This window comes from Nuphar pumila, unplaced genomic scaffold (assembly GCF_984573655.1).
Source record: "Nuphar pumila unplaced genomic scaffold, dmNupPumi1.hap1.1 HAP1_SCAFFOLD_230, whole genome shotgun sequence".
Classification (NCBI taxonomy): domain Eukaryota; kingdom Viridiplantae; phylum Streptophyta; class Magnoliopsida; order Nymphaeales; family Nymphaeaceae; genus Nuphar; species Nuphar pumila.
The window spans coordinates 66,802-79,786 of NW_028323232.1; the positions used below are offsets into that span (position 1 = coordinate 66,802).

The 12,985-nt window shown below is 51.1% G+C and overlaps 1 protein-coding gene across 1 annotated transcript; it reads left to right on the forward strand.

The window, feature by feature from the left end:
* Window positions 1-507, forward strand: LOC149810678 (phosphoglucan, water dikinase, chloroplastic-like). Its single transcript, XM_089994154.1, has one exon. The coding sequence runs from the start codon at window positions 1-3 to the stop codon at window positions 505-507; it is 507 nt and encodes a 168-aa protein (XP_089850280.1).
* Window positions 508-12,985: the final 12,478 nt, after the last annotated feature.

Genomic DNA, 12,985 nt, shown 5'->3' on the forward strand with positions numbered 1-12,985 from the left:
ATGTTGGCGCCGGACACTTGCTTCGTACTGCACACCCGCAACATCATGGGCGACTCCGAGCCTGACAGAGGCGCCTCCTCCCTCTACGCCGAGGTTGCGCCAGGCATGGGTGAAATTTTGGCGTCCGGAACTAGTGGATCTGCTTGGCGCATGACGATTGACAAGTCCTCGGGCAAGGTGACCACCCTTGCGTTCGCCAACTTCAGTGAAGCGTACATGCCTGGTGACGGGGAGCGCTTTGTGGAGCCCGGTGCAAGTATTTACTGGACCACGTCGGATGCCAATGATGGTGCAGTAGCAACGGCCGTGGCAGGCAAGGTAACCATGAAAGTGGTGGACTACAGCACGCAGAAGCTAAGCACCAGCACCGAGAGTCGCACTGAGCTGGCGCAAAAGTTGTGCAAGATTGGGGTGATGCTTGAGGATATGTTTGGTGGGCCACAGGACATCGAGGGGGCGCTTGTGGGCAGCAAGGTGTATGTGGTCCAAACGCGCCCTCAGCCATGATCGGTGGTACACTGTGCAGACGAAAGCTGTTACTCCAGCAGCGTGACTGGCGCTTCGATTGCAGCTTTATTGAGCGAGTCATTTGTTGCCAGTACGATGCAACGTTTTGATGTCATTGATCATGTCGCCACATGCTTGCACTTGAATACGTTGTGTATTTAACGTTATTGATCAACTTGGTAGTGGCCGAACGTTGAGCAATGGGTTCACCTGTTGAAAACAGACAAAGAGTATTGATCAGTACTGGATTTTTAAGCACAACGACCCTCCAAAAATTGACCCCACTTATGCCCTACCTGAAGTAGGCTGGCATGATCAGGGGAGGAACAGAATCCGGTCACCAAGACCGAATGAAGCCGCATGCCCTCAATGAACAGATGCCTAAACAATAACGACCACTTTGACCCAATGCGTTGTGCTCTGCCAGGTTGAGGAATGCAAAGGCCCATGTCGGTAATTCTGTGGTGCAAAGAATACAAGCAAGCCAGCCACATTGCTCACATAACTTCAGGTCACGCTGGCCAAGTCATCATGGAAATCAGAAATGTATTACAAAAAGTCAGCATACTACCCTCACACAACGGTTGTACATATTTCACAGTCACAACGGGTCCTCAGCGTCCATTCTGCTTGCAAGAAAAGGGAGGCACAGTCATGTGAAATTGGGCTGTGCGAAGCCATGGCTGGCAAGGCCGTTTGGAGCGCGGCCCGCATGGCACAGCATATCAGTTGCCTGCGAGTTCTTCCATAATTTGCACCAGCCATGAATGAGATGCACCAGTAGGTGAGAATGGCAGCTGTAACAGGAGATGTCTTGGTTCCCCGGGCATATTCCGCGCTGTCATCTTCAAAGGATTGCAGTTCCAGCCTCTGCAGCAGAGGCCTTTGCAAAAGCAAGTTAGCGAACTAAAAGCCAACTGTTCAATCTCATCCCTACCGGGACCACCGACTATCAAACGTTGCGCTGGATGTTCCATCATGGGACTTGCTGCTTCCTTGCAAAGCTTCGTTGTATTCCTTTTGCGCATGCATGCATTTCTTCAGTTGTTGTACCTCTGCACGGGGGCTTCAACGTCAAGCTGACAGAAATGGATCTGATCCAACGACATCATACAGCCGTACTTGCACCGATGATTTCACCAAAGGTGTTATCACTGGTGAGATACTCCAGCTGGGCATGACCCCACCAAGGTACCGAGGCATTTGCGGCACAGGCCCACATGAGTGCCTAGTGCTTTTACAAGCTGTAGCGCCCGAAAATGGCTCACCCGCAACCACCTTTCGCCAGTGTCTGTGGGAACCTGATGCAGTCAGGCAAACTCTCAGTTTGTGCGGCTGTGCACTTGTGTGATGGCGTGGCTGAAGTGCATTGCAGCTGGCACAATCCTGCTGAGGGACTCATGCATTAATTTGCATGGACAATATTACGCGCAACGGGATTCTAGAAGGGAAATATGTGCCCGGAAAGCAGAAGTGCACAAACACGTTCCTGCTCATCAATGCTCGACTATGTTCATGACAATTCACTAGAAAACGTTCGTGTATTGGTGAGGGGTGGAACATTTCCACCCGTGAGGACAGAACCAACTCAAGGTCATTTGTATGCTTGCGTCTGTTACCCAGGCCGGCCAGGAACGAGTACAAGACATTCTGACACTGATGACTTTGAAGTGATCACGTAAACACATGTTCTGCTTACCAGCTTGACATCTACTCCATTGCCTACCATTCTCAGCCAAACATTCCTCCAACTGCTCATAAACGGCGCCGCAAGTTGTTAAATCAGCGATTGGGTCCCAGTCCTCCGCATTTGATGGGCGTATCAGGGGTTTGTGGTGGCCAGATGCACTCATCATCTATACTCACTACCAGCGGCGCTGCGTTCCCGACAAGTGCTAACAGAAGAGGACGCCACACCGCCCACCGCGCCAACTCGTACTGTATAGGCTACAGAACAGCGTTCAAGAAGGGCGTGACGAGTCGATTTGTCACGTGACAACACGAAACATTTCAAATTATTTTTCGAATAGCTGAATTTGCTTGCGAACCGTCGTGTTAGACTTTTTGTGACCTGTTACAAGAGGTTGCTTGCATATCAAAAATTAGTCTTGATGGTTTCGTCTGCACTTTGTCTGGTGCTTCTTCCTTCAGTTCCTAGCTACTGTGCTCGCAGCAGCTGAGCAAGTCCTCGCACCCTTGAAGACATCTGTTGAACATGACCAGGTCACCCGATAGTCGAGACAGGTAACTTGAGGTGGCTACATGCTGATCGCCGAGTTTCGTTGCACTCACCCGGCGCTGCGGCTGCGGTCGTAACCTGTTCTTTCACATCTTTGCAGGTCCCGGTCGAGGTCCCCAGTTGTCAAGCCCGAAGCAGACAGCCCAAGTAAGATCACGTCTGACTGCTTGTATCATTCTTTCATTTCTTGAATGTGTTGCCTCAACTATGAAGCGAGCTGTGCTGTAGCGCGGCAGTTTGCACGAGGAATTTTGCCTGCTTGTGTGTCTCTCTTCGTTGTTCGATGCATTCTTCTTACAGTTCGGATAATGTGTTTCTGCAAAGTGCAAAGCTGCCTACGCCATCAGTCAAGCCGCTTGCAAGATGGTGCCCGGACAACATGCAGCGACCACATGGCTCCAATTAGGGCCCCGGCCAGTTGCATGCCGCACCGTCACGATAGCAGCGCAGCAGTTGATGCAGCATTCAAGGTATCATAGCCGCGAACCGCACATCTGTAGCCGCTGACCGCTGTCTCAAAGAGCTGCTTGAGCAGCCTCTTCGTGAGTCCCTCACCGAGAAATTTGCAGCGTCACCGTGGCCAGTGTGTAAGTCCCTCATTACATAAAGCCTCGTCGGTCGCGTCGCCAGCTCATGGTTTAGAGTCCGTGCGCCTTCTAAAGTCCAATCGCATCACCTCGCTAGGGAGTGCATCGGCCAGTGGGCACGTTGTCCGGCACGCAGCTTGTACCACTGTGGCTGAACATCGCAAATGTGCCGAAAGGGTGTAGCTGTATCGCATGGTAAAGGGAGCTTGTCCAGCTTCTGGGAGTGCCATGCGGCTAGTCATCCTGTTCAAATGTTTCGGGGAAACAGTCTCGGTGGGGCGATGTAGACATCGACATGTTGAATTCATCAATTTCTAACGTGTAATTTCTTCTTGCAGGAAGTAAAGATGCAATAGTTTTCGACTGGAAGGTATGTTTCTGTTGTTGGTGCAGGGGTTCCGTGACTGCCATGTTCTAACCTGAATGGGCAGTACATCAAGTACCCAAGCTGCTTTGGATTCTACATGCCATAAGTGTGTCCTACAAAGAACGTTGCAGCCGTAGGTGATGTGGCACTTGTGATTCGAGTCAGGGTTTGGCATGTGCAGCCTTCTCAGCCTGGTGTGCCTCGTGTGCAGAACAAGCTTCTTGACATTCTGGAAGACAACCGCATGTCCCGGGCGGATCTCAATGAGAGCACATGGGACCAGCTGGACGGTGAGTTTTTTGGCCACCACCTGCTCGCTCTGCAGTGGACTGCCCATGGCACACTCTTGCTTAGCGACATGTTGTATTTGGGATGTTGACTGAGTGGACATGGTGCATGGGGCATCCTTGCGATGAACAATGCTTTGCACCCGGGGTTGGCCACATGCCTGAGTAGCTGGTAGCATGGAAAAGTCTGACTGGATGCATGATGTTCTGGCGAAATGTTCAGGCTCTTGCCATTGGTCGTTTTTATTGAGCGTGCTACTTGAATTTGCACATTTACAAACAAGTGAGGAGTGCTTTCTTGTAAGCCTTTTCACATCTCTTATATAACCTGGCATGCAGAGATGGGCCAAACTCTCGCTAGCAATGTCGTACAGCGCTTGAGCGAGTCCAACCTGGATCGCATCCGCAACTTCAATAACTTCACCCTCAGCATCATGAAGCGCATCAAAGAGGAGGGCCCTGATTTGGGGAAGGGTGACATTAGGAACCTGGCTCCTAAAGTAGAGGACGCGGTTCGGGACTTGGTCGACGATGGCAAAGTGTATACAGAAGACTTTGACCAGCGCATCGTCTCGGCATTGAACGGCATGTCCACGGACCTTGCATTACAGGTGCGTCTGAAGCATGGTTTCAATTTGTACTGTGTCCCGGTCCCATCTCCAAGGCATTCGTTGGTTCTTTGAGGAATGATGCCCACATTGACTCGTCGGAGAAGAACACTTCAATGCGAGAAAGTTCCTGTGTTGAACTCCTTAATGAAAGACCCACCTTCAGTAGATTTGCTGCTACATGGTTGATCTTTCAGGGATACACATTGCATTGGCATCGTAACATGGCAGGGACGCTGACATCCTCGGCAAGTGCAGGCCGTAGAGAAGTTCGGTGCATCCAATCTCGATGGAGTTCGAAGCAAGACTGGCTTCATGATGGCGATCATCCGTCGCATAAATGATGAGTCTGAGGGGCGAAGTAGTGGGTACAGTCGTGGTGGCCGCAGCGACCGGGGGGGCGACAGATACGACAGGTCTGACAGATATGACAGGTATGATAGGGGGGGTGACAGGTATGACAGGGGTGGCGACAGGTACGAGAGGGAACGATATGGTGGGGGCTCCTCCGATCGTTACGCACGTGGTGACCGCTATGACCGGTATGACCGGTCAGACCGCGACTACGACCGCTACCGTCGGTGATGCAGCTGATGAGGCCATGGCGTCCCCCTGTCAGCCTTCATCTGAAGAATAGCTAAACATGCCTTGCAATTGTGTTCTGGTAAATTTCAGGGTCACAGGGTGTATTGAAGTTGGCAAGTGTGGCAAAGTTTGTTTGAAATACAACTTTGCTGCAGTAAGTGTAAGATAGCCAGACCAAGTGCAACATGTCACTTCTCTGGTTGCCATGTTCAGATCAGATGATCGCAGGACCTGTCTTTTATCCAGCATGCCCGTTTACTGCAACTTGCACAATGGCCTGGTTTCCTGGCATGTTTGGAACAATAGTCTAACCTTAGTGGTGTTGCTAACCAAGGCCCAAAACGTATGCACATCCCATGATCTCAGGGCGAGATCAATTTGTCACTCGTGAATTGCGCCTGATCCTGTTGCGTCTAGGTTTTTATGAGGCTTTCAACTTTAAAGACACATATGGGTTCATGCACAAAATCCGGGTCCGCCCCAAGGACGACCATAGCAAAGTGTGTCCTGTTCAGACTTTATGATGTCATGTCATGTGTCAGGACCTTTAGGCGCGAGGTCAGCTCTGGCTGTCTAAACACATCACCATGGGTATGGTCAGCATCAGCAGCAGCTGCACTAGTGATTGCAGCTGGAGCAAAGGCTATCCCAGCCACTGCTGACCAATGATGCGGTCGCCTTTGAGCCATTGCATACACATGGTGCATTCTCCTGTGCACTCCGTCATGTTTACCAATCATTTTGTAGCATTGCAACCTTCCACGGAAGTGCTCCTGAAGCGATTCCCCTAGCAGTGTGAAGCAAGCGCGCTCATGAGCGACAAACCTTTGCAACTCTCACTGTCTGAACGTTGTGTTACATTTCCCGCTTTCATCAAAAATGACAGTGGCCAATTTATTTCTCGAAAACCATGAAAACAGGCGTGCGCGTTTAATTGAAAGCGCACGCGTGTAATACAAAATGGCATATATCCAATTACTGTAACAAATGTTGGCCGTGTTGGCAGGTCTTTTCAGACGCCATGGAACACATGGCAACTCAATGTAGTGGGCCACACGCGTATACATAGTTTGACTACGAAATACGAGCGACGCGGTGATGACGTCTCACCACCAAGATCATTGCATACTCGGCTTCGAAGTGACTGAACAAACAATGTGTTGGAAGTAATGATGAAACAATGTAACCACGAAACACACTGGAATCATACGTATATGCTGCCAAAACAGAAAATGACACAGGTGTTTACACTACAGTGGTGTTTGTGCCAGACGTGCATAGATATCGCCAAGCCGTGCCTGTACAGATGCGTCCACTGAATTCGTCAAGCACAGGTCTGTACACAGCTGCATCAGGTCCGCCCTCAACTGTTGCTGCTCCATGGATGCCTCCGGGCGTGGGTGGCGCATCGTCACATGTTCATCCACCGCATCCAACCTGTCACGCTGTGATCCTGAGGAATTGGCTGCAAGAACGCCAGAGATCTTTCTGAAGGGCAAATGCGCGAGTGAACGACCTGCAAGTGCACAGCATGTCACGAAGTGTCTAGTGTTCCCTTGCGCAGTGTGTCTGCACGTAGTGAGCAGCAGACCGCACATCAGCATAAGTTTAGCAAGACATAGCACATAACCCAAATGCAAACATGTTGCAAGCAATCTGGGTTGCACCATACATCTTGAGTGGACAAGGAAGGTATGCATGTCAGCCCCTGCCTGTACAACCTTCAGAGCGGCGAGTTGGGCAGCCGGAGCAGTTGGGCTATTGCAGCTTATGTTTGCACATGCAGACACAGATGAGTCGCAACAACCCAGTAATCTGCCGCCACTGCAGCACAACGTGATAGCAGAGCTCCAGGTGCAACGCTTTTCTTTCGCCGCCGTGTCAAGCTGGACCGTTTTGCAGTGCGGCGAACCCATGCTGTCAATTGCACCGACAGTGCCAGTGAGCTACTGGGCACTCATCACACCATCTGCCACACTACACCTTGCAGCACTGAAACCATGGCCTTGCCCACGTGTGAATCGTTCACATGGCGGCAAAATGAAAGCCGCACCATCTTGCGAGACGAGAGAGCCTGGTGGCAGACGGGTGCCAGGAGACATCGGCACAAAGACGGAGGGTGCCAACTGCGTGCGCTCGCCGCTGAAACTCTGTCGGAGGGAGTCAGAAACAGGAAGGGCAGAGTCCAACAGCGCTTCTCGATCCGATGGGCGCGGGATGTCCACCGGAGGGGACGACCTGACTAGTGCCTCAGTAAGGGAACTCGCAAACTTCTTTGAGGTTCCTTTGCCAGTGTCGCTCACATTAATCGGGTCGGCGTCCTCGCTTGAGAGGCCAGAATACGATGCGTCCTCGACCAGTCCATCCTGGGAAGGATAGTTGGCGAGGACAGGTTGGCTTTGCAGAGGCGAGAACACAATGAGACGGTGAGGAGGGCCCTCAAAGCAGCTGAAGTCCACAGTTAGGCGGCCATTTGGCAGCCGGCGGATCAGATCCTCCTGGAAGTCGTTCTCAAACGCGATGTCGAAGGCTGTGTAGGAGTGGCGGGCTTGCATGCAATTGGACGTCATCTTGTCGATGCCATCCACCATCACCAGAATCTGCACAGCTGTCTGCTTTCAGCCCTATGCTGTCAAGGAACCAGTGTTCCGTCTGACCCTCTCATTTTTGTTGTCCAGATGCCCAAAAACGCATGAATTTAAGGGACACAAATGGAAGTCGAGAACCATATTGCAAAGAATCGCACGTGTGCTGGAACCCTACCCAGCTCCACATGTTGGCATGGAAGTATGAGAACAACTGCAGGTTGCACGCATTCACTCTTGGCAAAATGTGCAAGGTTGGCAGGGAAGGCTGTGATAGCGTTGCAGCCCTTGCACAACTCGAACGAAGCTGCACACATCCGATTTTGACTGGTTGGTACATGCCACACAAACAGCTATCCAGGTGATAGATGTCAGATGTTGACGACGATCAACGAATCTACAAATCCGTCCACATTTGATGGTTTGACGCAAGGTAGAAATGGCAATGCATGCATTCTTGGGCATAGCAGTGAGCGGCGGGACGGGTGAGTACCTGCATTCCCCGTTCTGCCATATGCTCGAGAGAAATACTTGCCAGAGGGCTCGACTCATCGATGATGTGAGATACCGTGGCAGGAAGCCCCAGCCACAGAGACGCCTGTGCTTCTTTCGTCAGCTGAACCTTCAAGTTCTGCAGCACTTGGGACAGATCTGAGCACACTTTTGCGGCTGCAAACGTGGCGAAGCAATTTGGCACAACGGGCACCATGGAACACACTACTGGGCCACGGCATCAGTGCATGCCGTAGTGTGAGGTTGCAGATTGTATGCAGACCTCCATGTTGCGGGACGTACTTCCCAAGTGTTGCATTCATCATTGATTATGCCACAAAATCATCAGTTCATCGGTTGACTTGGAGTGCATGTGTGCTCAACCAAATAATGAGCAAGACTCGCACGGGCCCGTGCATGCCATGAGGTCCCCACAGCTGTCTTGCCGCGATACACGTGTGTACAGACGGCACAATGCAAAGCCCGTCCATGTCATGCCTGCAAAGGTAGCTTGCAACATCGAAGCACCCGCAAACGAGCCACACACTAAAGGACCATGCGTATCTTGTAACGTGTCCCCACGGCCGCTGACGGCAGCCGCATGCAACAGATAGCAACAAATAGCTGTGGGCTGTGGTTTAAAACGGCACCTGCAAACGCAGAATTTGGCCATTGCTGGCAGCGATGTCGTCGTCCATGGAGGGCTCGTCTTCCAGGGCAATGAGGACGTGGATTTCGGGCTGCAGGATCTCCTTTTTCCGAGCATTGGCCACGCGGAATGACAGCATGAGGTGCTTGCCCACTGTGTGCATTGTCAGCTGCGTGCTGAAGCAGATCGAGGTGGTGCGCGCCGCAGGGCAGGAGAATCTGTACACCCAACACCCATCTCAGCACCAGGCACAGACACAATGCCATTCATCAGGCGTTGAAACCTGCAATATCGTGCTCAGAAGCGCACATGGAACGTAGCGTCGTACATCCCACATGTCATGCGTAAGCACTCTGCCAAGGTGGATAGGCATGATGTGCATTGTGCAGAGCGTGCTATGAACATGTCAAGCATTCAGCTGAATGTCGGCCAAATGTAAACGATACTTTTGCGCCTCAGCTTTGCGTCACTGCTTGAAACGGAATCACGGGACGGCAGGGCGTCGCAGGTGAAGCCCGCTCCACCTCAAACTTGCGGAATCGCACCTGGCGTAAACAAGACCAAGCATGGAATAGTCGACCATCAGGGACACAATGGTTTGCAACGTGACGCAGGAGTTGATGATCACGCAGTCTGGGTTAGGGCACAGCGACCCTCCATACCCTGCAACGGACACAGAGCCTCTTACAAACTCAATACACGGCAATGGGGATCGTTTTGTAGCGACGGTCGTGGGAATCTACGTGTTTTTGAGGGTGCTTTACTCACCGCGCTCCTGTTGTGCTTCAGGCTGCTTGTTCATGCTGCATCTTGCGTCCCGGACCCAGCATTCCTCCCGCTTAGTGCTTCGGGCCCTCCGGTTTCCCCAAGTGTATGTTAAGGTAATAATGCCAACAAATGGGCGGCCACGGTCACAGTTTTTACTCACCGCCAAGTTATATACAGAAAATAGGCCAAATTTGCAGGCATACCTTTGCAGGTACACATCATACATGTACACCAAAAAATTCCCAAAATGATGTCACGCTCCCAAAGGAGTGACCAGTTGTTGGTATTGTTTCAGCATATGCCGAAACAATCGGTCACAGAGCGTCATGCACAAGCTGGCAGCCACACAACATGACACGCCAAAAATGTAGGACCATGCCAATACACATAATCCATGTGCCACAGCATCACAAAAGTGCACATATGTGCCTGCAACTTGCCAGTTTGGGGACAGAAATGGAGGTAAAACTTCATTCCGACAAAGCAATGCTTGCCATTGGACAAACAGGGCACGAACTTATTTCAAGTCTGTTCCTGAAACGTACCAATGGTGGCAGCAGTCTGCACGCTGAACTCAAAAGCATGGCCGAAATGCTGGATGCCTTCTATGCATTGGTCGGAGTTCACAAGGTAGACCAGTGCAAAAGCAGCGTACTGCGCACAGACTCCCACTTGATAAATATGAGTGAATTGGTTTGAGTGTCCAGTACTGTAGGCTGAACACGACAAACTTGAACGCAAGCGTGAGAAGCTCATGCATGCACAGTTGCTGAGCCTTCGATGTCCCGATGACATCTGCTTCTGTGGATTGTGATCTGCACCCAATCATGGCGAACATTCCCTAATGATCATGCTGTTGCAATGGACATCGGCACCTCCATATGCAAAATGCAAATCACCATGTTTCACAACGAGGCAAGGGTCTTGTGTCAGGCTCTCAGAAGCCGGGACGTAGGTTATGGAGCTGTGATCGTGGATCACAGAAAGAAAGTCCATGGCTCATGCAATGCGTGATCAAGACAGTTCATCAGCTCCTCCTCTTGGATGGGCAGCACGCTATAGTTCGTGGCGCAATAGAAGGAAAAAATCTACAGCCACCAGGGTCCTATACAGCGCGTCTCGTGCGATGCATGAAAAGAAGCATTGGTGTTTTACGCATGAAATCGCACCGACAGCAAGAATATCATGAAAAAGCAGACGTAGAAGCGCAAAGGCGGCATCTGCAAGCCATCCCTACCTCAGTGTCCACCCATGACAATCATACCGCAAGTACCTAGGCGTCGAGGCCCTGAGCATGCTCATTCACAGCTTGGTAAAATTGAATGGCTGCTGATGTTCAACGACGTCCACAAGTCTGCTGCAATACTCATCATTGACAGCAATTTTCACAGCCACACTCAAAGTATACGTGATGAGGTACGAGCAGGTTGTGCAATGTCTTTCAGTCAAGAGCCGTTGCGACAGACTGATTTTCAATATAATGTTGACCTGGCTGGAGTTCACCAACCCATATGGATGAGAACCATGGCATGCATGGAACACCCCAATGCATGCAACGTTTGCTCGTACCATGCAGGTATGTCATCCGAATATCATCGTGTGGCAAGTATTCTACATCACAGAGATAAGGTGCCATACGTTGAGCAGAGTGTGGAATGGATCCAGGAAGTAAATCTCCCAATGTGTGTGCCAGTGCACTCTGTTCACTTGCAGCTTGCCGTCATTCACACCCCTGCATTGTGGACACACAAGATTTCGTCCCTTGTGCATGTTGTATAACACAGCACGACAAGGCACCTCATGTCGTTGCCATGGTTTCTGTCGACAAGCCTTGTGCACAACACTGGTAGTAAACGCTCTCCACGCTCTCCAAGCTTATGCAGGAAACGCGTGCAATTGTGTCAGCAAGTTTGAATAATTTGGACATCACGTTACGGTTGATGCATGTGCTTGGTCCAAAGTCGTGCGCGGGCTGTTGTCGGACGGAGCACCCGAGCGTTTAGGTACCATAGGGTTTATATACACACGCAGCGCAACCCTAGCAGACACTGACAAGAGCGCAAATGGGCGGCACGTAAACGACGTCGAAAGAAACATATGCATTATACTTGTATTGTTGAATGGTTGCCTCGCAAGCCCTTCAGAAACAAGGCCATTTAAAGCTATGTGCACCTTCTCAGGGTCGCGCTTGGAACGCCACATACATCATTTACAGCTGCATGACAATGCGACCACACAAACATGGATAAAAAAATACGTATCTTCCATGCAACAAACAACTGCCGGATACCGTTTGCTGCACATGGCATGATGGGGATGGCTGTGGTAAAGCACAAATTGCAGCACACCCCGTATGAAATATTGAAGGCATTCCGGACCGGGCACTTGCTGTGGAATTGACCCGATGTAGGGGTTCGCCGCTGGCCGAGCGGCTCATAGCGCTTTGGTCTCCTGGGTTCATTTTATTGAGCGAGGAACTAGAGGAAGTCCTCATCTTGCCCTGACTGCAAAAGTTCAGCAACCCTGCAAAGTATATTGTGACCAATAAACATGGAGATGTCCAGTGTGCGGCCAGACTGCATGCATGGAAGTGGAAATTGACATCAATATCGTGTTGTCCAAGGTAATCGATGCAAGCTGGACACGTGTATACAACCCATGACGAAGTCTGCTCCCTTATCCGAATTCGAACCGAGCGGGAGAGGACGTGAGATCCTTGTAAGAGGCTTGAGAGACGATGACAGATGAGACAGGTGCAGCATGCCGCGTAAACCTCATCCACACGGGCCTGTCTGACTGCACGCATGATGGGCCCTGACAGAGCCCGCCAACACGTGGTACATGCCTTTCACGCTCTCATGACCTCTTAGCCTAAGGCTTAGGCACAGCTTGAAAACGCTGAATACGTTGGTGGCCCTCCTTGTGATCGTCTAGACCCGTCCACACGCCAGCTCTAGCTAGGCCGACAACGCTGTCATCCGCAACTCTGGTAAATGACGAGCGCAGCGGACGCCAGAGACATGCCCATAGACGTGCTTTCACCGCTTTTGTGCGAAATCAGCCCGCACTCTGCAATCACGTGCAATATGGAGAAAGAGTGGCTTGCCGCAAGCTGTTTGATAGTGTTTGTCTCCTGAATCTGGGCCCTGTCTCGTTGACTGCAGCCATCTGGTGTTGCCCCTATCAGCGTAACCCAGGCAACACAATGAGAAATGATAGCGCCGGATCAAACATTGTGTCTGCATGGACAGGTGAGCCCTGTTGACATTTCACAACATCACCACCCTGGGTAGGTGGGAGGTGCGTACGCC